General features: G+C 41.3%; 1 protein-coding gene across 6 annotated transcripts in view; it reads left to right on the forward strand.

Annotated features, from left to right (window-relative positions):
• Nucleotides 1-24,881: 24,881 nt before the first annotated feature.
• Nucleotides 24,882-27,787, forward strand: part of HMCN1 (hemicentin 1) — a 291,595-nt gene continuing 288,689 nt past the window's right edge. For all 6 annotated transcript variants that reach the window (XM_067535110.1, XM_067535114.1, XM_067535111.1 and 3 more), the window contains exon 1: nt 24,882-25,522. In XM_067535110.1, coding sequence (XP_067391211.1) covers nt 25,234-25,522 — 289 coding nt within the window. In that variant the 5' untranslated portion in view covers nt 24,882-25,233. The remainder of the gene's footprint in view (nt 25,523-27,787) is intronic.

Genomic DNA, 27,787 nt, shown 5'->3' on the forward strand with positions numbered 1-27,787 from the left:
ACTTTACAGGTCTGCTACTTTTGCTGAAGTTGATGTTAGCTACTTGTAGAATTTTAGTCTTCCACTAATTAAATCTTTAGATCTTTTGAAAGCCTTCTGTTGCTTTGGTTGCTTTGAAAGCTTTCTGGTCTTTGGAAAGTCTCCAGGTGATTGACTCACATCAGTGGCCTAAAATTATATATGTAACCAGCCTAATTGCATATAAAACAATAAACATGAGCTGCACCAAGTCTTTAACTCAAAAAGTTAACTAGATCAAAAACAAATAGCATTTTCTTGTCAGAACCATAGCCTCCTTTGCTAAATTGGTTCTGCAAGAATGTAATTAATTATAGTATTACTGTAATTATTACTTACATTAAATAAAGGTAAACTGAGTCACTTTTTAATTAGCTTAGCCCAAAATCCTTCTCTGGGAAAATCCTCTGTTCTTCAATATTTTCTTTCTACAGAAATCCCTGTGAGAATGTAAATGATTTCTCTTAAAATGTGTCCAGCCTAAACATCCATGAACACTTTTTGGAAAAGGTTTTATTTCCAGACCTGCCCTGTACAGATGTAATTTACACTCCACTCTGTAATCTCTGATTCCAATCTACCAAAGCCAACTCAATGCAGAAAGAAGAAAGGATCCCTCCCTTGAGAGGAATACAGCTCCCAGTACTCCATTTACTGAGTTTTTGGGTGCCCTCTGGGATTAAGTAAATTGAATCTGCTCTGGGCTAATGAGCTCCAGAATATTACTTCATGGAACTGTTATATATTTTATATAGACTATGTAGTCATGTCCTTACACCAGTATATGCTCTTGGAATAAAAGGTAGAACTGTAACTCTGCTTCATAAACTATGTCTGGTGCAGCATCTTCTGCTTCTTAATGAAACCGTATCCCCATATTTTAGACAGACATTTAACCCTGACTGTCACTAAAACTCTGTGGTTATCAGTCTCAAACTCTGAATTGCTTATTTATCATTTTAACAAGGGATATGCTTGATCTGATGTGAGTAATTTCACACTTGTCATAGAACCCAAGGGCAAATTAAGAAAATTAACAGGAGTATTTAAAAGAATAATTAAATTCATAAGCAAGATAAAGGTGAAATTTGTGATTTATTCTAGAATTCCATGCATACAAAACTCCCCTTCAGTCTATATCGTTATAAAACATAATCAGTGAAACAAAAATAAAAATGCTGCATCATCAGGACAATGCTCTGTGTCTGATCTTACTCTGGAGGCAGGACACCGTCATCTAGCAATTCCTAAAAGCTGATTAACTCTCTAGTTGGTATCTCTCTCTCTCTCTCTCTCTCTCACACACTCACACACACACACACAAAAAGATTGTGTACAAAGCAGTTGAATAGATAACGTTTCTTGAACTCTTCTGCTTAAATTAATTATTTACATCTTTTAAAATATTGTTGCAAGAAATAATTAGCTCACCATTTTAGGAGTTGCTTTTTAACTAAAGAATGGAGTAGCCTTTTGATAATGTAAGTGAGGACGCAAAGCATTGTGAACAGAATTAATATCACACTGCATTGTTAAGTACAGTACAACAGTAACATTGCAATGGTGAAATAAGTTTTCAAGAATGCAATGGTATATTTCAATAAATGAGGAAATAATTCTACATTACATTTTGGAAGTCTCGCTGCACATTGACATACTGGTATTTTACAAATATATATTTTCTGGGAAACATCATTTCTAACTCTTTGTTACGATCTCGTTGGTTTATTCAGTCTTGGAAAAGTAATGTTGTATGCACTCTATTGTAATTCATAATAAAAAAGCTTCATCAGACAGCTAGATAAGATGCTGAATGTTGCAGTTAAACTTTAATCTTTTCTGTGTTTTCTCTGCTGCACCTGAAAATAAATACATGTTTTGTTGCATCTACTTTGGTTCAAATGTGACTCTTCTGCTTGTGGAAATACTGATTGTTCCTATTCTCAAAAAAAGGTTACACGCAATTGTCTACATAATAAGAAGGTAATAGAAATAAAGCTACTCTTTGCCTTTGTCAGAAGGGGAGGTAAGGTCAGAAAGAACCAATGCCAAGATGATTTTACCGGTATAATCAAGGGTAATCTGGGCACTGTAAAAGACACAGATATGGAGGGCAAGAACAATTATCCCTTTAGTCTACTTCTCTCCAATCCCAGCTTTGCTTTAATTTCTAACTGTTCATATCACAAGGACTTCAGTGCACCTGAGTTTGGTCTTTTGTCAGTACCCCAACAGACACTGGTGTATATACACTGAAAGGACCTGCATGTTTCTGGAGCAGTGGTTTACAAGATTAGAAAAGCAGACAGTCTCTTCTGAGACAACATTGTTCCCCAACACTCTAATCATTAAGATGCTCTCTAAGTTAGATAAAACTTGGCAAATGTTTTTTGCAAATGTAGAACTAAAAGCACTTTTAGATTTACAATTGAAATGTACATCATGGTCTGATTCCCAACTGTTTTAGAATGCTGATGTATAACTGGTGTAACATAGTGGAGAATCCAGTCCTATCTTAAACAAAAGAACATCCTTCTTCCTTAATCTGTTTTAGTGCTACATTGTATGACATCCTGTCATAATGGTAGAATCCAGATTCTTCATAAAATGTTAGTTATTTTTTTACACTTAAAAAAAGTCAGTTTAATTGCTTAATAAAACAAGATTAAATGAATTTTTTTTAAAATAGGGGAGTGCTCCTTTAATGAAAACATTAAAACGTCCATGGGATTTGGTCTACTTTTGTAAAAGTACATTATTAATTGCTAATGATTATTCCCAGTGGATTAACTTTTAACTGGTGATATGTTGGCTAATTAATATGATAATGAAATAAGGGCCCAATTATCCAAGATATACTCATGTGCTTAACTTCACTTTGTGTGAGTAGTTCCATTGGCGCCAATGGGACTACTCAGATGAGTAAGGTTAAAAGCAAGTGCATAAATAAGTCTTTGCAGTCTCACAGTGCATGTGGGTAGAGTGGATCTTTGTGCAACATTGTGATATACTATATAGTTCCTTCACTTCATTTCCAACATAAAAATTAGACACCCCCCAAAAAAAAAACCCACCAAAAAAACAAAAACCAAACACTTGCATTGGCAGAGTGCTCTCATGGGTCTCGTCTGTCTTTAGACACTGTGGTTTTATGAAGCTAGAGTATCATGACATGGTGGAGCAGACTTCTTTGAGAACTGGGAGACATCTTTGTAGGAACATGCTCAGACCCTCTTGAAAGACTTAGTAATCATTTAGAACAGCCATCTGCTAGCAACAAGTGTTTTTTCCTGGCCTCTATTTGTAAAAGGAAGAAGACTAAGTTACAGCAACAGCTTTTGCAGCATCTTTCACCCCAGTTCTATCAATTCATAGGATTTGCTTTAACAAATCAGATTGCTTCATCAAGTCCAGTGTCTTGCCTCTGGCAGTGGCCAATAAAGGGTCCTGCAGAGGAAAATGTAAGCAATGCACCTAACAAATTGTATAATGTACAAAAGGGGAAAAATATTCTTCCTGGGTCTTGGAGAGACCAGTTTATATCATGAAGTGTGAAATTAAATGTTAGGACAAGATAGTTAAAGCATAAGTGCATTAAACTCAATGGAGGAGTGGGGAAGAGGAATAATGTCTCTCATACATCAGTATCCTTAAATGCATTAATAAAGGAATATAATATTTGTTGGAACTATAGTTGTTAACTCGTCCTGACAGGCTAGAAGGAAAATGTTTAAAAGTAATCCAGATATATGAATGACTGGATTCTAGTGCTTGTAAACATTGAGTAATTTACACCTTTGGACAGAAGCAGGAATGGTGCTGGTAGGCACAAGAAGAGTCCTCCTTGCATAGCTCTGCCAACATGCTTGTGGTATGACCTTAGCAGCAATCCTGTTGTTTCCATGGGGCTCTCTTGAGCAAAAATGGCAAACTATGCTGAATTTTGGGAGGCTTTGGGATATGTGGAAATGGAGACAAGCGTGAAAATACCATATACGTTTTTACTCACAACTTAAGTGAGGATTTGATAAGAGGATAAATTCAATAAGGGTTGCATCCTATTTGTATAATAGTATTAATAGAAATGCATGTACTTACATCCTTCCATAATGGGGAACTGTTACTTGTGGACTTATTTTACAGTAAGTATTGCTCTTTTCGGTTTGCTTTTTATTTTTGAGTTGAGAAATGAGCCACCTACTTTAAGTGCTTGCCTGTGTACACTCAGAGTCTGTTAAATGAAACCGTTTAAGGAATTAATTGTATTCTGTGAATTACTGCTTATTTACATGGCAACATCCAATGACAAGGCTTTACATAAACTTTAGTACAAGATGTCCTCTCTACAAAAACAGTAGATTATTACAATGGTTATGTGGTGCAAGAGAAGCAAAAAATATCTCATGTTGTTTAACGGTTGCAGAAATCCTAATAACAGAAAGTAGGACTAGGAGATGTGAAAATGTAATGTAATTTTAGGGCAAAATTCTGATAACCTAACCCGTGCTGAGTAGCATCTTATTACTCTGGGTGTAGTCACGTTGGTTTAAATGGGACAATGACCAAAGTAAGGTGTGGTACTACTCAATTTGAATCAGAGGTGCTACAGATCTGCAGCTTCTATTTGCTTTTGATCTGAGACATGAAAGGGGCAGTGTGGAGAATCTATCATTTCTGGTGCGCAACGGATCTTTCGGTGTCTGATGCACCCGATTCACCTCTGCTCAGTTCCAGTCCCCGGTATCGAGTTCACCCAGAGCCCTTGACTCACTGATGTCTTCCTGCTGTGCGACGCCCTTCTCGTCGTCAGAATAAGAAAGTGAGAAAGAAGACATGGTTACTCACCATATGGGGCTCAGTTTCATTATGGACATCATGCTTATCATTCCCCCACCCCAGTCCACAGCCTCCATGGCTTGGTCAATGTAGTGTCAACCAGCAGGCTCCTTCCCATCACAATGGCAATACCTGGATCCTTGGCAGGCTCAAAGACAACAGACTTCCCTTATCTCTAATGTGACCTACCAGCAACCCAGGAGACACTCTCTCCTTCAGTGGCTGCTGCAGGGCTTCTGAATCCCCTGGACAGGCAAGGGAGGAATTGGAGGCGCAAGCCCACTTCTGATCATCATTATCAGACAAAACGGTGATGTCCCTTCCACCATCTATAGCTGATGATTTTAAACTCTTCCAGGACCTGGCACAGAGGAGGGCAGAAGCCTTACAAATACCATTGCAAGAGGTGACAGTCTTATCACAACCTGGTGGACATTTTACATTTCTCCACCTCCTCCAGAGTGGTCCTCCCTATTAATGAGGCACTCCTGGACCCCGCCAAGGTCATATGGCAGACTCTCACGTTGGTCTCACCAACATGCAAGCGCGCTGACAAGAAATATTACATGCCAATGAAAGACATAGAGTTTCTCTTCTCTCACCCAATTTGATCATTGTGGATGCAGACAACTCTAAGGGCCGCCAACACCAGTTTAAATCCACCGCTTCTGACTGGGACTGGATCTTTTTGGCAGGAAAGCAAATTCCTTGGCCACCCTCCCATTCCACGTTGCAAACTTCCAAGCCTTAGTGGCAAAATAAGACTATCAGAACTATGCAAAATTCCGGGGTTTTTTTATTGAGCAGCTTCCTGATTCTCATAAGGAATAATTCAAGGCCATAATCAATGAGGACGAGTGGTGGCTAAGACATCTCTCCAGTCTGTATTCGATGCAGCTGACATGGCGGTACGTTCAATTTCCACTGCCATTGTGATGAGATGGGCCTCAAGGTTTCATCTATGTGGCTTTCCAAAAGAGGTCCAAACTACTATGGAGGATTTTCCTTTTGAAATGACCAAGTTGTTTGCTGAGAAGACCAGCACTCCCTTCACACATTAAAAGATTACAGGGCCACTCTTTGATCCCTTGGGATCTATAGACCTGGGTACAAAAAAAAGTATATAGTCCTCAACCACTATTCAAGCCCTGCTCATCACAATATTCATCACAGAAATCCTACGAACCTCAGAGGAAGCAGCCCAAGTTTCCCAGATGGAAGATGTCAGGATCTCAGCCCACTTCCTCTCAACCCCTGCACCTGAAAGCAGCAGTTTTGACTGATTGGTCAAGGTGCCCAAGGAACATTCTCCTCATCATTATCTCACGCTGGAAAACCTTACCAATCCCTTCAGAGACCATCTCACCCCATTCTGCAGCACCTGGGAATGGATAACCTCCAACACATGGGTTCTGGAGATCATCAGAGATGGATACTCCATCCATTTCTCCCCCCCCCCCCAAACATCTTTCCCCATCCCTCTTCAGGAACCCTTCTCACAAGAGCCTGCTGCATCAGAGGGTACACCATCTCCTCAGTGTATAAGCCATAGAGCCAGTGCCTGTACATCTAATAGGCAAAGGCTTCTACTTTCACTACTTCCTGATACCAAAGAAAAAGTGGGGTTGGAGATGAATACTAGACCTCAGATTGCTTAACAAATTTATCAAGGTGTAGAAATTCAAGATGATCACTCTATCAACAATTATTTCAGCATTAGAGAAAGGAGATTGGTTCTCTGCCCTCAATTTCCAAGATGCATACTTCTACATTTTGATTATATCGGGTGTGACAAAGCTCTTCATCTACCTCGGTGGCTCCAGTGCTTTCTTCTAGCAGTAGGTAACGGAACTGCTTCACCCCTTAGTGTTCTTCCACCCTCTAGTAGTGGGTGAGGATAATATAGCCTCTCTAAGATGGCCGCTCCCTGCTGGCTTCCAGTCCTGTCTCTGGTTCTTGTAGGCCCTTGCCTCTTCGCTGGGGCTCTTGCCCCCTCCAGTAAATGGCTGGGGGTGGAAAAAGGGGACCCAGTCCCACGCTCAACTCCAGGCTCTAACCCAGGGACCCTGCAAGTAGCAGCCTTGTGCTGTGATTTCCCTGGGTTACTTCCCCGCATTCCTTGACCCAATGTCCGTACCCTGCTCAGAAAGGGGCCCTTCCTGGCCTTCCTTGCCAGGAAAGGCTTTTGTCCTCTGACAGCTCCAATGGGCATGGTAGTGCCAAACCAAATGTCCAGTTCGATCTTCCACTTCTGGTGGGGTCTCTTCCCTTAGGCCTCCAGGCCTGAGAAAGGTCCTTTGCTCTCTTCAGGCAGGGTTTTCCCTCCCCCAGTCTTTGTACCTGCCGGGTTCTCTGCTGCCAGTGTTCTGCTCCTTCTCTGAAGCCCTCCTGGCTCTTGACAGCGTCTTGCCTGCTCACACTCTGGTAGCTCCCCACAACTCCAGCCACACCCTTTCTTTGGAAGGGAGGCTTTTTAACAAGTCATAAGTGGGGAATTGATTGGCTCCAGGTGATTAACCTGGAGTAACCCCTGCTCAGCTACCAGGGAAAAAGGGACTTGCTGATCCTGGAGCTGATATATCGGCCTTCTAGCACTCTCCAGTAGCCATGTGGCCTGACCATGTCACACGGGTCACAGACGTTAGCTCAGCTCAGGTTCACAGTAGGCCAAGACCACTACCAGTACAGAATACTCTTTTGGCCTCCAGAGTATTCTCCAAAGTCCTTTTAGTAGTGGCAACCCATTTACGCTCTCAGGTATTACCAGATTTGCCTACTACCTTGGGATATGTTCATTTATTAGGGTTACTTTCCTGGAAGGGGTGTGTGTGAGTCTATTAATGTACTGCTTGTGTTACTTGTGTGTTCATATGGCTACAAGTCCCCTCCCAATGGAGCTATCCTGCAGGACCTAAGGTTTTCAGGGCTAGGTTCTTCCAGCCCCAGATTCAAATAAATCCCCCACATATACACACACACATTCCAGATTAACAGAGTGCGTCTGAGCGGACCAGGCTATCAGCAGTCTCAGTTTACCCCTTATATGTCCCTGAACTCAGCAGACTGGGTGACACAGCACTTTCAGCGGCCACCCTTATGTGCCCCTTTGCACTGCACCAAAATAGAGCACACTTCTGAGCAGGCTGGGTCCAAACAGCACTTTTCAGCTGCCGCCCTTATTTGCCCCTGGACTCTGCAGGCTAGACAGAGCAGCACTTCTCAGCTGCTTCCCCCCCCACCCCCAAATATGCCACAGGTTCAGCATATTGCTATTCCCACTCTCACTCGAAAATTGTTCTAGTAGTAACCTCCTTGATGAGCAAACCCCATAGGATTTTTGGGCACTCCAGGGATCTTTGGCTTAGGTAAAAGAAGCGTTGCTGCAGAGCAAGATAGGGAAGCCAAGAACACAAAGGAGTAAATGAAGTTTGGAGAGAGAGACTGGCAACCAGCATGATTATAACAGTTATTTTATTGACAGGTATATAAAACTTACGATACTAATAGTAATACCATCCAAGGAGAGAAAACTATCAAACGGTTACCATATTACACAATTTCAGTTGGGGTATTGGAGAAAACTATCCCAGGTTTGATTATAAAAGTAAGGGTTTTTGTATGGAAGAAACAATGGTTCAAGGGAGAACACTAGGTTTGTTTATGGGTAAACAATGACTCAAGGGAGTATATGTTTATGCTGGACAATAGGAGCTGATCATTCCTGACTATGGGCAGTGTTCCTTCGAGGGAGCTCATAATGCAATCAGGTAGATTCAGTGTTTTGGATATCAATAACTAGAATGGTCTGATAACTGCGGAGCTGTGTGTGTGTGTGTGTGTGTGTGTGTGTGGGATCATTAACATCATGAGCAGAGATCTCCCATCATGCAGTGCATCCCTGGTTTGCCAGTCCCAGAGTTTAGTGCGGTTCCTGCTTTGGAGCTTGGTTCTCCATTTGATATGCTAATTCTTGTTCCACCTTCAATGTAGACAAGGCTTCTGTTTTCCATTTGATGTGCTAAACGAGATGCCTCCTTTTTACATCTTTGATGTAGATGAGGCTAGGGGAGTTGCCTTAATCCTATCACCTTTGTTTGGAGGGGTTTAGGTGTGTCTCCCACTGCCTTTTCATTGCTTTTGGTTTCTGGTTCAAGCAGAAGCTGGGCGGGGATTCAGGTGAGCCAGAGAGAGTAGAGGTTTTGCGCCCTGGTTCCCCAAGAACACAAAGCTGACAGGTAACACAGGGCATCATGATTCATCCTTAGCTGGACGACTACCTTCTCAGGGCACGTCCCCTTGCCAAAGCCCAGTGAGTCACCCAGACCACATTGAGCCTGTTCCAGTGGGCTTACAAATCAGTGCACAAAAATTGACATTAACTCTGGTTCAAAGGCTAGAATTCATAGGAGTTGACCTCAACTCTATCCAGGCAAGGCCACTCCTCCTACATCTCAGATTCCTCAGCCTCTCCATGCTGTTAGAGACAGTGCAATCCAGCCCTCAAATTTCAACGAGACACTGCCTCCAGCTCCTGGGGCATATGGAAATGGGCATATCGGTTATAGCTCATGCTGGACTATGCATGAGATGCCTCCAAGCATAGTTCAGTTCGGTTTACAGATCAAACAGAGCCAACATAAACAAACTACTTTCGATGCCCACCAAGGTCAAGCAATCCTTGGACTGGTGTAAAGACACAACAAATGTCTGTCCGGGAATCCCGTTTGTACAGCCTTCACCATCACTATTCCTGACCACTGATGCATCCCTCATAGGACGGGGTATGCATCTCAATGGTTTCACAGTGCAGGGCAAATGGTCTCCATCCAAGACGTGCCTTCACATCAACCTGCTTGAATTCAGAATGGTCAGAAATGCATGTGCCCACTTCCTCCTATTGATCAAAGTCATGCACACAAAAGTTCTGATGGACAATGTGGCCTGCATGTATTACATAAGTAGACAGGGAGGCACCAGATCACCCTCCCTATGCATGGAAGCACTAAAGCTATGCAGCAGGTGCATTTCCTACAATGTCATAATATCAGTGGCATACCTACTGGGAGTACACAACATGGTGGTGGACAGCCTCGGGTGCAATTCTCACATGCCACAAATGGGATATAAATTTGGTGGTCCTCCATAACATAGTTCAACAATGGTGGACACTGACAATAGTCCTGTTTGCTACTTACCAGAACAAGAAATGTCCACAATACTGCTCCAGAGCGGGGGATCAGATGACACTCTCTTCCTCCCATGGGACAAGAGTCTTCTTTATGCCTTTCCCCCATTCCCTCTAATTTTGAAAGTTCTGATGAAAGTGAAGAGAGAAAGCAAACATCATACTGATTGTCTCCTCCCTCTTGCCCCCCCAGCCCAGGTAGATGTGTGCACTTACCTGTCACAGCTGACACTATGTCCCCAATGACTCTTCCAGTCACTCCTTACCTGCTATCACAGAACGAGGAACACACTCTCCATCCCAACTTGCGGATTCTGTGACTCAAAGCCTGGCTCCTTTGTGGTTCCAGTACATAGACACATCTTGTTCTGAGGCGGTACAGGAGGTGTTATTGCACGGTAGGAAAGGAGCTACTCATTGAAGCTACTGTGATAAAGTATGGCCAAGTGGCTATGAGAGAGTAACTGAAGGCAGATATATAAGTCAGAGCCCTGTTCCTGGCCAGCTGGGAAGGGGTAACCTTAGGCTAATGAGACCACCTGGGACTAATTAAGGGCCCGCCCAAGACCTATTAAAAGCTCTTGCTCCAGTCAGAGTGGGGAGGGGAGTTTGGAGCTGTGAGAGTGAGGAGCCAGGAGTTGAAGGAAGCAGAGCGACAACCAGAACCAAAAGCAGGAGTGGACTAGGGGGACAAAACCATGGTAGGGAGAAGCTGGTAGCGAGGGTGGCTACTAAAGCCTGGAAAGGGCAGCATGGGGAAGCAGCCCAGGGAAAAGACTGTAGCAGGGAGGCTGCTGCCATCAGGGTCTCTGGGCTGGTGTCCGAAGTAGAGGGTGGTCTTGGACACCCCCCACGGGCCACAGCTGGAATAGCCAAAGCTCCTCCCCGGAGAAGGAGGAAGACCCCCACGGACTGCAGCCGGAGCTATAGGCTATGGCGAGGGCTGACCACTGAGGAGGGTGCCGGGCGGATGCCCCATCAAGCGCCACACCACAATACCTACAAAAGTGGAAAAGATTTCAAATTTGGTGTCAGCCCAAAGGTGTCACTCTGAGTGCAACCCACTCTACCGATAGTCCTGGACTACCTGTTGACTCTCAAGAAATCGTATCTCTCTAGTAGTTTACTGAAGGTTCACCTGGCAGCAATTGCAACCTTCCACCAGCAGGTAGAAAGATACTCAATCTTCTCCCGTCCGACTATGAAAAGGTTTCTCAAAGGCATTGCAAACTTCTTTCCGCAACCCCGACTTTCCCACTCCTCAAGGGGATCTCAACCTAGTGTTAAAAGGACTGACTAGACCTCCATTTGAACCTGTGGCCACTTGTTCATTAATTCATCTTTCAATGAAGAATGTGTTCCTGATCACCATTGCCTCAGTCAGAAGGATATGGGAGATAGTGGCTCTGATTGTGCATTCCCCCCTTCTCTGTGTTTTTCCCTGAGAAAGTCACTCTTCGACCACACCTGAAGTTCACTCCCAAGGTGACTTCCGCATTTCATATAAATCATCTTAATCATCTTCCAACCTTTATCCTAAATCTCATCAGGATAATAGGGAAGCCATTCTCCATATGCTTGATGTGAGGAGAACCTTGGCCTTCTATTTGAACAGAACAGGAGCTTTCAGAAAATCTCCAAGACTCTTTCTGTCCATTGCAAATAGGTCAAAAGGTACAGCAATTTCAGCTCAAAGACTCCAAATGGGTCTTGAACTGTATCAAGCTATGTTACCAGATCCGTAATGTAGTACCCCCATCTTCAATACGCATGCAATTCTACGAGATTTGTCTCCTCTTCAGTCGCCTTCTCCAAGGATATCCGTATATCAGAAATCTGCAGAGCAGCTACCTGGGCATCACACATGCCTTTGCACAAGATTATGCCTTCCTGAGGGACTTGGCTGCAGATGCCAGATTTGATGACACAGTGCCATCATCTATAACTGATTCAACTCCAAAGTCCCAGCCTCCATTGGTGGGTACTGCTCAAGAGTCACATACAGTGGAGCACCCATAGGAACACTACTTGAAGAAGATGACTAAGTCACTCACCTTGTGCAGTAACGATAGTTCTTTGAAATGTGTGTCCCTATGGGTGCTCTACGACCCACCCTTCCCTCTAATCTGTGGTAGAGAAAGACCTGAAGAGGGTTTGCCCTCACACACACTGGCTAGCCTTGTGGCAGGGCTGAACGGACACTGCTACCAAAGTTCTCCAATTAGCTGTTCAGAGACACAGATACACCTACAGTGAAGCACCAATAGAGGGATACAGCTCAAAGAACCATTGTTACTGTACAAGGTGAGTAACTTTGTCTTGTCATCTGCATGGACCAGCACTAGAGGAGAATGAGAGGCACTTTGCCAGTGGGTTTAACAGATATTTGCTGACAGCAGAAAAATAGTGAGACTTGGGAATCCTGGATGCCATTCTAGGCACTGGAGGGGAGTGTGCTCTAGTAGGCACAGACTCTTCTGCCTTTCCTCAACTAATCCTGACCCCCTTCTGGCCCATCCCCTCCAACTTGTCCCTATCTCAGTCTTTTCCTCACCCCTGGCTTCTCATCCTCATCCCATTCTCCCTGCCATTGCAGCCCCAGTCCCTCAGGCTTTTCATCCCAGCCCCCATCTCCTTACCCAGCTAGTCCCAGTTCTCCCCTCCTGGCTCTTTGTCCAGTTGGTCTGCCTTGCTCCTGTCCTGTCACTGGCTCAAAATCTCCCTTCTTGGGTCCCTCATCCAATCTTAATTTCACCCCCAGCTCCTTATCATGAGTCTCTTTGCTCAGCCAGTCTATTATCCCCATTCACCCCAGCTCCTTGTCAGATCTGTCTCTCCTCCCTCCTACCCCTTTGTCCCCATACTGACTGCCCATCCCAATTTTCTTGCCCAACAGATCCCAGCTACTCCCTGGCTCCGAGTCACAATTTTTATCTACCCACTCCAGTCCCAGTCTTCAACTTTCTCTCTTCCTCAGTTTGGCTCTTGTCCCCTCTGCATTCATGTCAGGTGGCTTCCTCCTTCATGGTACCTGGGCACCAGTACGAGGGTCATTAAAATCACAGGAGAGACAGGCCGCCTGCTCTCAGTTCCAATTGCCAGTTTGGAGTAGTAGTTAGAGGGAAGGTCTGACTTCTCTCTTGTAGCCCTGGGCTAGAGCATGCTTTGTGGGAATGGTGCATACTTGGTTTGGTCCCACATAGAGCTAGACCATACTCATCAAGGACGAACTTAAGCTGCGAAGCTCTAACAATCTCTACTAAGCATGTGTAAACAGGAGGTTCTCCCCCCGCTCGCCCAAAGGCTTGTAATTTGTGTGGATTTTCACAGGAACAGCAAATAGCACACTCCTAACACAAAAACGAGCTTCCTGCCAAATTTCAAATCTCCGCTCCAAAACATCGGGGTGCTAGAGCTTCTCAAAAAATCCTCAAAATATTTTTAAATGGCAAAACATTTTTTTCCCTAGCTTCATTCTTGGAAACAGCTGAACTCTTTTGGTTCAAGCTTTACCAAAAAATCAGCACGGGATAGACACAAGGCATGGAAAATTTCAGTTCAAACAGTTGTAGTATGGCAAAGTTATAAGCAATGGAAAACAGTCTTAAAAGGGAAGTGTTGGGATGCTTAGAAAGTAGATGCTATCACCTCTGCTTATAGCACATATAATGCATGTGTGTACATAAAAGGTTTTACAAAAGGGCATGGGGGAAGTGTTGCAAACTGTCTTGAACCCTTCAATAAACTTTTATTACCATTGTGAGTAAAGGTTCGGATCTTATTTAACTAATCCATCTATCGCTAGAAAATGGAAGGCACCACAGATGTGTCTGACTATTCAGAAAAGGAACACAGAATCATACACATTAAACTTAAAGGGTGGAACACATTCCTGGATTTAAGAGAATCTGTATTATGTTATTAAAGAGCATGAGTGGGTAGAATGGAGTCTGTGTTGGTAATGAAAATGTAGCTCTCTGGCTACTTAGTTTTTTTGTAAAATTACACTTGAGTAACTATTAATGAGGTGTTATATTACAGTCTAGCAGAATTTTAAAGGCCACCATGGGGCTTAATTGTAAAAACTGAACTGGCAGACTCTTAAAAAGTCATTCTTTGAAAAGAAAATTAGTGCTATAAACTATGTGAACTTAGTTTATTTAAAAGCCAGGGAAATACACTTTGAGTATCTGAGGTTATTTAGCGTGGTAACAATGAGGTTTAAAACAGGATATTTTAATGTGAAAAGTAGTTAAACCAGCCAACTCCACAGAGAAATGTAAAGGGAGGCTGCAGTATTGTATCTGAGATCAGAACTATGGGATAAATCCTGCAGTCTTTATACTCAGGGGGCGGGGAGTTCCCCTTAATTTCAATATGGAGTACAGGATTTGGTCCTACATGGACAGGTATCAGGGGACTGAGTTTATATTTTTGTTTTTTGCAAATGAAGTACACTTTGGATTGGCTTAGCTAGAGCATGGTGTCTAACCCTAGAAAACTAAGTGTTCAAACTGTCATTCTTTGCAAATCTATGGCCAAATCTGTGTGTTTGGGAGAACAGGTGTTTATTTTAAATAATTGGCATGAATTTATAAATTTAACTTTGTCATAAGGAGTTATATTTTGGGACTAGCTTTATTTTATTATAAATTTGTCAATAAATGTGTGGCTTCCCTATTATGTAGAACTACTTACTTTCTGCTACATGTATAAATTAGACTAATGGCTATAACAGCTGTATTAATTAGAATGTTTCCAAGTATTTATTATTCTTCCATGACTGCAGCACCTCACAACTGATGCAAAATAGTTTTTCTATCTTTATTCTTTCTTCCCTCACCTGTAGGAGAGAATGTTTGATTATATGATTTTTATTCTGCTGTGTACATATGTTCTGTGCACACACATGCTGTGAAGACTTTACTGAGGGAGAGCCAATTCAAATAAATGATTTTTGCATTTAGTTCTGAATGTGTTTCGATTCATGGTCATTCTCATCTCTTGAAGGAGTGGATTCCTTAGCCTAGGTCCAGCTCCTGCAAACGTTCTGTTTCCTGCACTCACATGCCTCTCCCACTGGCTCACAGTTTTTCTTGTTCCAGTGGAAGATTACTGTCAAGGAAGAGGGAGTCTCTCAGGAGGCCTTTGGTTATTGGGATAGAGACATTGAATTGGACTCCACATTCAGTGGGGCCAATGCAGAGAGCAGAGCACTGCAATGATGTGTTCACAGTGACCTGTGCTGGTAAATAGACAGGCTGCTAGGTTTTGAGCTTTTTCCAGCATACATGACTTCATTCCTAGTTATGATTTGCAATAATCAAGCCAGGAGGACACAAATGTGTGGATGACCACGACTAAGACTGCATCCAATAAGATGGGACTGGGGGTTGGACTTTTGCCCATTTATAAATGGAAGTGAGCACTTTTTTTTTTATGCCATGCACCATGCACTATTTGGGCATCCAGTAGAGCTGAGGAGTCCAGAAGAGAACCTCAAGATTAAGGATCAACATAACTAGCTGAGGGCAAGTGCTTTCAGTAGAGGGGAATGTTATAGAGGCAAGTTCTTTGAAATGCTTTTCCCTTCCTACTGGCATCAACTCAGCTGCTTTTTGTTTAGGTGCTGAGTTTGGCTAGGTGTTGAATAATCTGGGAAAGGGTGGTGCTTCCTTTTTAACATAAAGAATCGTACATTACTGGATTGCTGGAACTGCAGCAAAATCCTTCAGATCTTTGTGATGTTTCTTTAACTCAGCTGGTTTCCTGCAAAATTTAAGAAGTCTACAAGTAGCTGTTTTGACTTGAAATTCTTCAGTTTGTGGTATGACTTTACAAAATTTGACAGGGATTTTGTGGGGTTTTTTCTGAGATTCAGATGGCCGTAGATTATTCACCAGACCTCCCAAAAAGCATTCAGACACTAGATTTTATTGAGGACAAATTAATAAAACAAATTACATTTCAGGCCCAAAGCATGTTAAAGATGTGATGTTCTAAATAATTATTAGACTTTTCAAAAAAGGAGGAATTTTTCCCCCCAAGCTTTCATATCACCAAATTGCTTTGCCTGATTATAGTTGCTTTCCCCAAAAATTATCCTGCAACAGGAGACCACAGTGTAAAATACCATGCAGAAGTGTGTGCATCAAAATTATGACTATAATGTAAAGTTAGTTTTAACCTTAACTGTGGCATCATATAGACTTAGCTCCGTATTGTGTACTAAACATTAAAGAGATTTTTTGTTTGTTTTTTCAGATCAGTAATCATTTCCCCAAAATATCTTCTTAAATTTACCAGTAGGGGGAAGTAGTGACTCTTGTATTCTTTGCTAAGCTCTCTTAACTATTGTTTTTTGGGTTTTTTGGTGTGGGTTTTTTTTTTTTTTTTTTGTTCAATGGGATTTGAATATCTGGCTTTTGTAGGTCCCTTTTGAAAATCCCAGCCTATATTGATAGTAATCTCCTAACAATCAGGAATAAAAAGTTATAAAATTTCAAATTACTTAGAATAGTGCTCTAGAAGCTTTTTGCAAAAATTCCAGTATTTTGGAAGCAAGACACATTCAAACATCCAATGGGAAATTATTCAGTTTGCAAAAGCAGTAAAAATGTTATAAGTAAATAGGTAATATCTTGTTACATCAAAACATATGTAAAAATAAACATAAACTGACATAGGGATATAGAAGCACTCTTTCCATCATAGTGTACTTGAGAAGGCATGTCTAGGAAAAACTGGATGGATATGTCCTCTATAAACAGAAGACCCCTTTTGCAGACATACAAGATGCATGCTCTAGTAGTACGTCAAGTAGCACTGATATGCCAGTCTCTGATGTTCTCATGGGTTCAGTTAAATAATTTTATAATATTTGAAGAAACCGTGAATCCTTCATTTGTGTAAAATCTTGACATGTATACAAAATATAACAGCATCAGCAAGAGAGATTAAGAAGGCCCTTCCCCAGACCATCCAGTAGCCCAGTGATTAGGGGACTCACTTGGGAGGGAGCAAGACCTGGGAGACGCAGGTTCAAATTCACACTCTGGAATGGGGACTTGAACCCCAAGGCTTGCCCCTTCTCAGATGAGTGTCCTGACTATTGGGTATAAGGATGGGGGTTCCCCTACCACCATCTTCTCCTATGTTTTATGAATGGGATCTAAGTCCTTTTGTAAATGTAGCCTTCGTTTCTAAATTAAAAATGCCTAATATTGAGGCAAAATGTTTAGTTTTGGGTTAAATGAAAAATTTAATTCAACCTAAAATGAATTTTTGCTAACTTTTCAATTAGCCAAAAATTCCAAAAATATGTTGATTTCAGGGCAAACATTTTTAATATTTTTTTTTCCAAAACTGCCTGTAAAGTGGAAAAACAGTTATTTGCACAGATCTCTTACAAGTAATAGCTCAAAACAATATTTTGTGGCAGTAATTAAGCTAAGAAAGCTTTTAAAAATGAATAGCAATTGACAGAGATTTGGGAAGGAAGGAACCTTTTACTGAGCTATATGTTTACTGAGCCTGGGACAATGGTTACATCCAAAAACAAATGATAAAACAAAACTAATACCACCTTGAACTTCAATAGCCCCTGCTGACCAGTGGACTCAAACCATGTAAAAACTTTTATGAATGTCACAAACTTTCTTGAAAGCAACAGTCCCATTTTACAGTTGGAGAAGTTAAAACATAGAGGAGGGATGGAGGATGGTTTTAAGGCACTGGACTGCAGTTTAGGAGAATTGGGTTCATTTTGCACCACTGCAGCTGCGGAAGTCATGGAGGTCGCAGAAGTCACAGATTCCGTGATTTTCCACGACCTCCATGACAGACTCGCAGCCTCATAACATTTGTTAGCCTGTCTGCCTTACCCCTTTTAAAAGATCTTCTGTACCTGTTATGTCTTGTCTTTTTAATCTGTAAACTCTGTGGGGCAGGAATTAGCAGTTATATATTTGTACAGAATGTAGCACACAGGGGGCCTAACGTGGCTGTGGCCCTCAGGCACCATTGTAATATAAACATTAAATAATAGCACCAGCAAGTCTGCAACAGAGTCAGAAATAGAACATGGGCTCTTGACATCCATTCCCATGTCTTGACCACAGCGCAATCCTGGTTTCATAAAATAAATGGTATTTTATAATTGAAAGAGAAGTTATTTCAACTTTGAAAATATGAGCATACATGCTCAATCAAAAACCCATGCACTGTGGAAAATTAAAAAATGTGCACTGATTCTTTTGGCTTGTACATATTGTTTGTTAATCTCCTCACATTCCTAGTACCTCTTGCTGCCTACAGCTTGCTTTTTATTCTTTATTACAGGCGGTGATGTTTTTCCAGGTTTTGGCTGTGAATCAAAATGACATTTATATATAAGGAAACTTCTGGGGGGGTAGAGAAGTAAGGAGATTGAAAATGGTAAAAGATTAACTCTTTATATGATTTTTGGGCTCATGGGAGTGTGCAACATTTGCCATAATGTTCAGGGTTTTTTTGCAACATATATGTTAAAGATTATGCAATGCCTTTCCATAAACGTTTACAATGTTTTTATGACAGCTAAGATTCTGCACATCTACTTTCATGTTGTCATAAGCTGTAATGCACTGATTGCCAAAGCCATGTAAGAATTTGACTCCTTAATAATTTAGGTGGTTGGGTTCACAATGTGGAGTGAGGCTAGACGTACCTATCTTTTAGGATCTAGGAAAATGAGATACAAAGTATTAATGGGTTCAAAACAGATCTCAGGAACCAAACATCCTAAAACTTGGAAGTTGAGATCTGGAGGATATAAGCTTTTGAGAGTTTTAAGATACAATAACTATAGAGAGGAAGGAAAAGGAAAGCAGTGATTCAGTACTAAAAACACAACATGTTAAAGCTGGGCCCCCTTCACAGCTCTAGACATGGAAGATACTAGCTGGAAACGGTTAACTGCAACACTTTTGGGTTTTGTCCCTCAAGTCACATGATGACATCTATATAACAAAGTCCCTCCACAAAATGGAAAGTCCCTCTCTTGCTGGTCTCTGTGAGTCTGAATCCCAGTGTTTGTCAACACTTAATTAAAGACTGATTCCTCAACTGTTTCCTCTCTGTATCCTCTGTCTGCTCTTCATAACCTAGTTTTGGTCTGCAATGTGCAGGAGATCAGACTAGATGATCAGGATCCCTTCTGACCTTAAAGTCTGAGTCTGAATGGCTGGGTTTATCAGCAGTAATTGCAGGAAGGACAAAACGTGTTGTAACATTCTTGTTCATGGATGACATTTTAACCTTATCCATGCCAAATACTGCATATACATCATCCATAACACTTCCAATTATTTTTGTTATTATTTTGAAACTGGAAATCAAGACCCAAAACATCACTTCACATTGAATTTATAGAGTAGTGATTTTATTTTATTACAAGTGAGATTATCTAGGCTCTTATCGATAACTAGTGTGTGTATGCATAAAATATATAAAAACATAAGTGACAACTGAACAATACTTATAAGGAAGTTTTATACTCAAATTATAAAGTGAAGACCTCTGTACAAAATCTTTTTCTTAAGTAACAGCGCATATATATATATATATAGGATATATTCTTGCAGAGAGAAGCAATAGCAAGATACCCCAAACTAACAGAAATGTTTCCATCTTTCAAATAACCAAGTTCAAATAAACCAAAAAGAAGGGATTTAGAGGAGGTGTGGGAAAAAGAGGTTTATGTTTATAATATGTAGGGAAATTTGTCAAATGCCTGTGGCCAAATGGCCTACAGTATCTGGTATACGTGCAGAGATTTCTGGTCAAGGAGGCAGCATCGTGAGAAAAGAGTTCTGGTAGATGTAGCCTGCTGAGTGTGGTCCATGGGATCTGAGAGAAGAAGAATCTTGTGTATTTTTATAGTGGCAGATCGTTGTGTAATTAAGAGCAATAACAGCTTTAAATACAATTGTTTTGATATTTAGCTTCAAAGGAAACCAGAAAACATTTTCAGTGGTTTCTGAAGTGGACACTTATTCGCTGTGAACTGGAGTGCAACCAGCAACTCATTTTCCGTAGGCAGGCATTAGATGGTAACAATTTTCAGTCAATGAAAGACCTGAGCAGGATTCAAACTTATGCCCTTAAATGTGAAAGCCTTTGTCTCTTTTCCAATATCCTGGTTCCTCCTATCGTCCATAATAGTACATTTTGTTTCTTGTACATTTTGTTGGTATTATATTTAAGACCGGCTAGGGGAGAGCAAAAATCAAAGGGCCTAATTCTCTACTGCATTGCACCTGGTGTAATCATTTACAGCTGTGCAAAGCACATATAAAAATGTTGCCAACCTATGATGGTGCCATTATATAGTCACTATACACAAGTGTGAATGACTGCGCTAGGTGCAAGGCAGTGGATAATCAAGCCCAATTTTTTTATTTTTTTCTTACTAACCTGAGACCTAAGACAACCAAACAAATTCCATACAAAAAGCATACATTAAAAGAACATTAAGGTTAAGTGCTTAAAAGTCAGGAAATAAGAAATGAGTGACCATATCATTATGCATCCACATAAAAGGGAAGAACTGAGATTGCATGGACGTCTGCAACTCTGGCAGTTAACTTCTGAATGCTGGATTTTGCAAATTCAAAGTTCTTTAAATGTAGTCTTTTTTTTACATAATAACCTTGGTGTGTCTTTTTATTTATTTATTTATTTTAAACAATAAAAACAAATTCTGTTACAGGCAACTGTGACCATTCTCTTACAATGCAGCATGAGCTGGGTTTGAGTCCTTTAGCATTGCACTACAGACTACCACTTCAACTGTCGGGGTAACTACATTTAGTAGGCAGCAGGAGATGGCTTCTATCCCAGGGCAAGGAAATGTGCTAGAGTGGTTGAAGTGGCCACAACTCAGTGCCTCTCTTTTTCTCTCCTTTACCCCCTCATCCATGTGTACCATACAGTGCTGGAATGGGCGATGGTCCACTGGAACGATGTGATATGTCCAAGGGGTTAGTCAGGGGAACTGGCTTGGCTCTCTTCATTTCCCCATTGTGCTGCAACTGGTCTGGCAACTTTGTTCCCACTGCAGTGGCTGCTGCTTTGGCAGTGGTCTGGACCTATCCCTACAGTGTTCATGTTCAATTATTATTTTGGCATGCTACTAACACTTTCCTGTAGAATGCAAGTTTCAGATGGAAAATGTTGATTTCCCCTCCCATATAGATTATACCTGAGCAAAACGTGAATGGAATTTAATGGGATAATGATAAAAGCACATCTGTATTGAGAACACTTTCCTCCTGCAATTTTCAAAGGCCTTCTGTAAACACTGGCAGTGTTAGAGCTTCTAAAAGAAAGCAAGATGAACAAAACCTGTAAGAATCTTACATAAGGGAGTGTTAGGCAACCTAAATATACAAGTTCCCCTTCTAATTTATTTTGTTTTTCCCTGTACTGTGCCCATGTGAAAAGATATTTTGCTGCAATATGTTTCATGGGAGACAAACTACTTTCTCATGAAGACTTTACTTCTGTTCTTTCTTCTAGTTTTCCTTAATCTAAACAAAACAAAAGAGTTAGCGAATATGGCTCCTCTTTATGTGAGGAAAAACGTTAATAGGAACTTTATAAAGGACTGATCCAAAATCCAAATGCTTCCGGTCTCTGAAATGTTCAAATCTGGATTCCAGTTCTGTGGCTTGGGCTCATCTTTATTCAGAAGATTCGTGAAAATTTTGACTAACCTGACCTAAGTTTTCTGCCAATGAAATTCCACACAAGGCAAGTTTTCCACGGTTTTGGGTTTTATTGTGAACATTTTGCACAGCTCTGGTTATGTACTTTCTTCTTATGACATCAGTGTTGCAGGGGGAAAAGAATGTAAACATCTGTTTTTTATAAACTAATTCCAGGCATATAACTTGATTGGAATAAGCGAATGTTTCTACATGATTAATTTTCCAGTCAGAAAATTATGGTTTTGAGTATTGTAGTTTATTATTGATTAAAGTTTATAAAATAATGGGGAAAATGAATAATATGAATTTATTTTCTAATTTTAATAACTGTATCAAATAAAACTAAATTGCCCCCAGCTTGCCTCAGCCACATGACTTATACCATGGAAAGCAAAGGGCCTGGTTCTCCTCTCATGTTGGGTTTAAACTGATGTATTGCTATTAACTTCAGTAATTACTATTAACTCCTCCTATACACACACCTGTGTGGGATAGAAAGCAGGGTTTGTGGCTAAGGCATTCAAGTGGGATTTGGGTAATCCGAGTTCACTTCTTGGGACAATGGGAATTAGGCACCTAAATGCTTTTGAAAATCTCAATAGGCACCTATCTGTATCTTCAGGTGCCTAAATACCTTTACAGATCTGGCCGTGAATCTCTGTTCCTTGGTTTCCCTCATCTGTAAAATGGGGACAAAAATAATTCTCCCACCTTCTATCTTGTCATCTCTTCCAGCAAAACTTTATCTTACTATGTGTATATACAATGCCTCTCTAGAACAATGGTTCCAACCAAAGTTGGGGCCTTTAGTTGCTACTGTAATACTACTTCTAATAGGATTATTTTAAGGCAGTCTTTGCTGGAGCGGAGGACTAAGTGAGAGAAGAACCAAACCCAATGAGAATATGAGTGTGAGTAAAATATTTGGCTTTGGCCCTTCCCCAATGTGTGTACAGTTATTGCATTATATTAAACTCATTTGCTCCACTAAGTTTAACTGCATATTGCATAAACATAAATGTTATTTTGGGGAGGTGAGTTTGAGTAATTATGACCCCACCCCTCTCAGATATCCCACACCATTAAGATTCTTACTGACTTTAGACACACCTTTATTTTTGTCAATTAGCTGAAACTGAGGTAAGAGAAATTTGTCCAGTATCAGAAATGTTAGAGAAGCTTTTCTTGGTGCTTAGGTTTCATTTGCAAGTTACTCTTACCTCTCCTCCCCCAACCCATCATCCCATCCTTTCCTGTTTTTCTGTGTGCATGGTGGGTTACTTTGACCTAACTTTGTAGTGTAGACCCGGTCTTATTTTCCCTCCAATTTCTCTCTTTTCAATCTGTCCTTTTTCCCTTTCATTGTCTCTGTCCCACCTCCAGCAATTTATCTTCTTCTTCCTCCTCTCAGCTCCTATTAGTCTTATCACTTTATCTTTTTCCCTGTCCCCAGGCACCAACCTTTCTTCTGTGGCTCCCTCCATCCCCCATAATCCTTTTTTCCTCATTGACTCCTTTTTCTATATGCCTACTACCTCTACTGCTGCCTTTCTCCTAAGACACCCCAACCCCTATTGTTTCTATTCCCCAATCACCATGGAACCACTTTCCACCTTGCTATCTATATCCCCAAGGTGTAGGTAGGGGTATGTCTGTGCGCACCTCCTTCCTCCATTTCTAAGGAATTCTCTCCTGAATGCTGCCTCCTTTCATACTCAATTTGTTCCTGGTGCTGAACTGCCACTTCTAGGGCTCCTTGGATTGTTGCTGTGAGGCAGGACTCCGGGCATCTGCTTTAGGAAATCAGAGTCTTGGCATGTTTGAAGGCTCCCTGGGGAGGGAAATGGTGAAGTCCAACTACTGGTGCTGGAGTATCTGGTGATTCAGCTTGCTGCAGCTCTGTTGAGTTGCCTGGTCCCCAGTAGCATTTGGAGGCTGTAGTGTCAGTGGAACAGAGTAGGAGTAGCAACTAGCCAGAAGAAGCACTGGTATTCAACCAGAAATACAGGGGAGGAGGGGGGCAAAAATTGGGGACAGGGCATGTCCCTCCCTTCCCACCAGTGGTTTCATCTGTTAGAGGGAGGAGGGACAGACTGAGGAGAAGGGTCCTGCAACCACTTTAGTGTTGGCTATCACTCTCCTTCAACTTTGGTGGTGGGAGGGTGATATAGGCTGCTCTTTTCTGTCTGTCAGCCCCTTATCTATCCTGGTATTTTAATGGCCCTCCAGCATTTTAACATCTGAGTATCTCTAAATATTAAAGAAATAAAAAGCCTCATCTCCTTTATCTACTTGTAGGAGTGAAAGCTTGAGCAGAGTGTGGATTGAGCTAGTGAGCTAGATCACAAATAAATTGGGAGGATGTAGGGCACTGTGTGATTTTTTCCCCTCTTCTCCTGATCATTGCAAATGTAAGTGAGTGGAGAAGAGATGTGTGTTTTGGGGGGGGAGGTGGGAGAGGAAAGACACTTGAGTAGAAGGTCTGCAGGGAACTGATGAAGAGGGGTGGGGAAATTCCTCATGTTGCACTGCCCAGTGGAATCTCTTTCCCCAGCCCCCAACTCTCTGCCAGGTGTGAGGGGGCAGTCATCTTATTTTCGCCTTGGGGAAGGAGGGATTCATATCAGAATCTCTCCCCTCCCCCAGGTTGAGGGGGAGTACTAGGGGGAGCACTAGATTCAGACCCCATCCTGGTGAGCCCATTGTTCCTAATCACTAATGGAAACATTCAGCTCTCCTGACTCTCACAGGACAGTGGGAAACTGCACATCTGGGGTGAATTTCCTGCCTACAGCTCAGTCCTGCTTCTATTGTTATCACTGAAGGTTTTGCTCCAAGTGATTCTGTGGCATTCAAGTGACCCTATAAACATTTTAAAAAGTCTCCCTAAAAAAGGGCCTCCAAGGCAAACGAAGGGGGAGCACGGGTGACCAATGGGAAGACGAGGCTGAGCTAGGCATCCGCTCCTTGTGCCTCACAGCAGCAGTTGGGAGCCTCAGTCTTTGGCCAAAGACTCCAGCAGCAGCAGCTAGGAGCAGCAGCAGCACGTTGGGAGCCTCTGTCTCTTGCCAAAGATTCTAACAGCAGCAACACACACAGTAGGGCATAGATGGGACTCTTTCCCCTCATTCCATGAGCCACTACAAAAGTCCTGCAGACAAGTAGACAGGGAAGGGTGAGAAAGCAGAAACTACACACAAACAAAAGCTGCAGCATCTCTCTCTCCCCCTCCCTCCTGCCCTCCCTCCTTTCTTCAAAGGACTGGTGGAGTGTATTTATGTTTGTGTGGGACGGGGGGTGCGTTGCAACTCAGATTTAAGTTGTGCAGAAAAGTTTTTTGTTTTGTTTGCTTAAAAAAAAGTTAAAATGGATTTCTCAATTGCAGTGGAAGCCCTCTGACACTTAGTGAGTACTTAGCACGTTGCTTAGGCACTGGGGAGAAAAATGATTTCCCGTGGAAATATCCCCATCTGGGGAGTGAGATTCTGTATATTATTCTTGCTGGCTCTCCTTTCTTCTTGCTATGCACAAGATGCCAGTGCAGAGACTGAGCCCAGAGCTGAAGAAATCCCAGAGGGAGCATCTACCTTGGCATTTGTGTTTGATGTGACTGGCTCTATGTATGATGACTTAGTTCAAGTTATTGAAGGGGCATCTAAAATTTTGGAAACCTCTCTGAAAAGACCCAAGAGACCACTTTACAACTTTGCTTTGGTGCCTTTCCACGATCCAGGTAAGGAAATATTTTTCCAAGTCCAGTTAAGTGGGTAGACCAGTGGTTTTCAATCTTTTTTCATTTGCAGACTCCTTTCAAAATTGTGAATGGAGGTGCAGACCCCTTTGGAAATCTATTGTTTGTATATATAGTTGAATTCTGTTCAGTTAGTTTTCAGTCTAAGTCTTTTTGAGGACTTCATGGATTACATCTAAGGAGGACCCCCACAGTTTGAGAACCACTGAGGTAGACCATGTGTACATACGTGTAAGAAGATTTTGGTGTCATCTGCTGAATTAAGTTAATGGAGTATATAATATGTAAAGGCAGAAGGTTGCAATCACATTTAAGAAAAAAATTAGGTGACATCAAGAGGAATAAAATTTAAGGGGGAGCACAGAATTCTCCTTGAAAATAAAATAAAAAAAAAAACCCAACCCAACTTCCTGCATTTTAGAAGATCGGCACATACATATTTTGTTAAATGTTTTAGTCACCCTTTTTATATTCTCAACCAGAATAATTTGCCAATAACATGTTACATTCTGTTAACTCCCTCCTTCCTGTCATGTGCATACAGAAATATGCATTGTTACCTGAGTGCTGAACACATGTATTTCTCCATCAGATACACACAGATTGATTTTAAAACATGCATATGCACATGCACTTTGAAAGGATCTAGTATCACTCTTGCAAAAGCCATGTTATGTTTTCTTCTAGTAAGATTTTCTCCTAATAAAGAACATAGTAGGAGTATTGGACTACAGAGTTCCATTACCTACACCTACAGAATTATGTCTCCTGATTCCTCTGATAAAATCACACATTTGCTTGTAGTCTTTGTGTACTTCTTCAACAAATTGCTATTATACTGTGCTGCTTTTGTTTGTCTTTCCTTCAGTCCACTTTTTACTCTTTTCTTTCTGTTATATATCTTGGTATATCTTGCCTTCCTTTCTTTTAGTGTCTGTTTTCTATCCCTTTCCTATCCCTTTTTCTCTGGCGTTCTCCTCTTCCCTTGTCAAACCTCTCTGAGTGATTTGAAAAGGAAATAGGAATTGGATGCCCTAGGCTGTGATACAAAGAAGCCAGCACAGAGAGAAGTTCAGACCAAACTTTTTTAACAAAATCCCAAACAAGAAAATCTGTTTTAGGACATGATTTTCCTGGATCTGGTTTCCTCTGAGACACCTCAGATTGCTCTAGGAATCTGTCATAGGAGCTCAGGTACAATTCCCCTCCCCATATTTCAGATTTTAGGTGCTTTTTAGAATGACCCATCAATGTAAAAAAGAAAAAATAATCCCTACAGATACTTGCCTGCAAAAAGTTTACCTGATATAAAAAATAACACCCAAGATCTATAATTCTGAAAGATTATTGAAATTTTTTTTTCAGTTTGTCTATTTTGTGCATTTTTATATTTACTATGTTTTTATAAAGTTGTCCATCATGATACAGAATGCCTTCTATGAAAATTAAGTCAGTTTCGCTAGTTCTTCTGTGAAGGCAGTCAGTTTCTTTTGTCTCCCTGTTGCTGTGTGAAAGACAGGCTTTTACAAAACAGGATATGATTGTAAAGCCACAAAAATCAGCTGGGGTGAGGGGATTCTTAGATGGGTGTACAGACTGAAACAACTTTTATAACAGTTTTAAAAAATCAACTGCATTTCAGGTTGACAGCCCCCTTTTGATTTTCCTGCCTTTTAATTTTAAAACTTTTTTTTTAAATGGAGAATTGATCAAATGCATTATAAACAGAAAATAAAAATCCCTCATAGAGTTATTCACTATAACTGCTAACTAGGTTGCTCTGCATTCTAGGATGATTTGTTCTGGAACACTTTTTTCAAACCCAAAAGCTGAAAGGTGATTTTTGTCATGCAAAGACATTTTTTTAAAAAGTTGGTGTAGACTAGCTCCCTAGTCTGCTCCTCCCTAGCTTTGGGTAGTAGGACACCCAACTTATATTTCAGTGATTAACTTGTATTGCAGAGCACTTTTAAACCTCTCATTTCCATAAACCCTCTTTTCATTCCAATTCCCTTTGTATTCTGTCCCTCAGTCACTCTATTTCTTTTGCCTATTCTTCCCTACAGTTTTCCCTTTCACTTAGTCTCTCATTTCCCTCCTCCTTTCACTGCCTCTGCAGTCTTACAATGCATAGGAACCACAACTCCAGTGCCACTTTCTTTCCTAACACCCAGAGAGTTCCCTCCCCTGAATGTCTCCTTTCTTTCATCCCCCAGAAAATCCCTTTCCTTGATTATTGAAATGTTA

The sequence above is a fragment of the Emydura macquarii genome, unplaced genomic scaffold (genome assembly GCF_026122565.2).
Source record: "Emydura macquarii macquarii isolate MOO-44397 ecotype Brisbane River unplaced genomic scaffold, CSIRO-AGI_Emac_v2 contig_3477, whole genome shotgun sequence".
NCBI lineage: Eukaryota > Metazoa > Chordata > Testudines > Chelidae > Emydura > Emydura macquarii.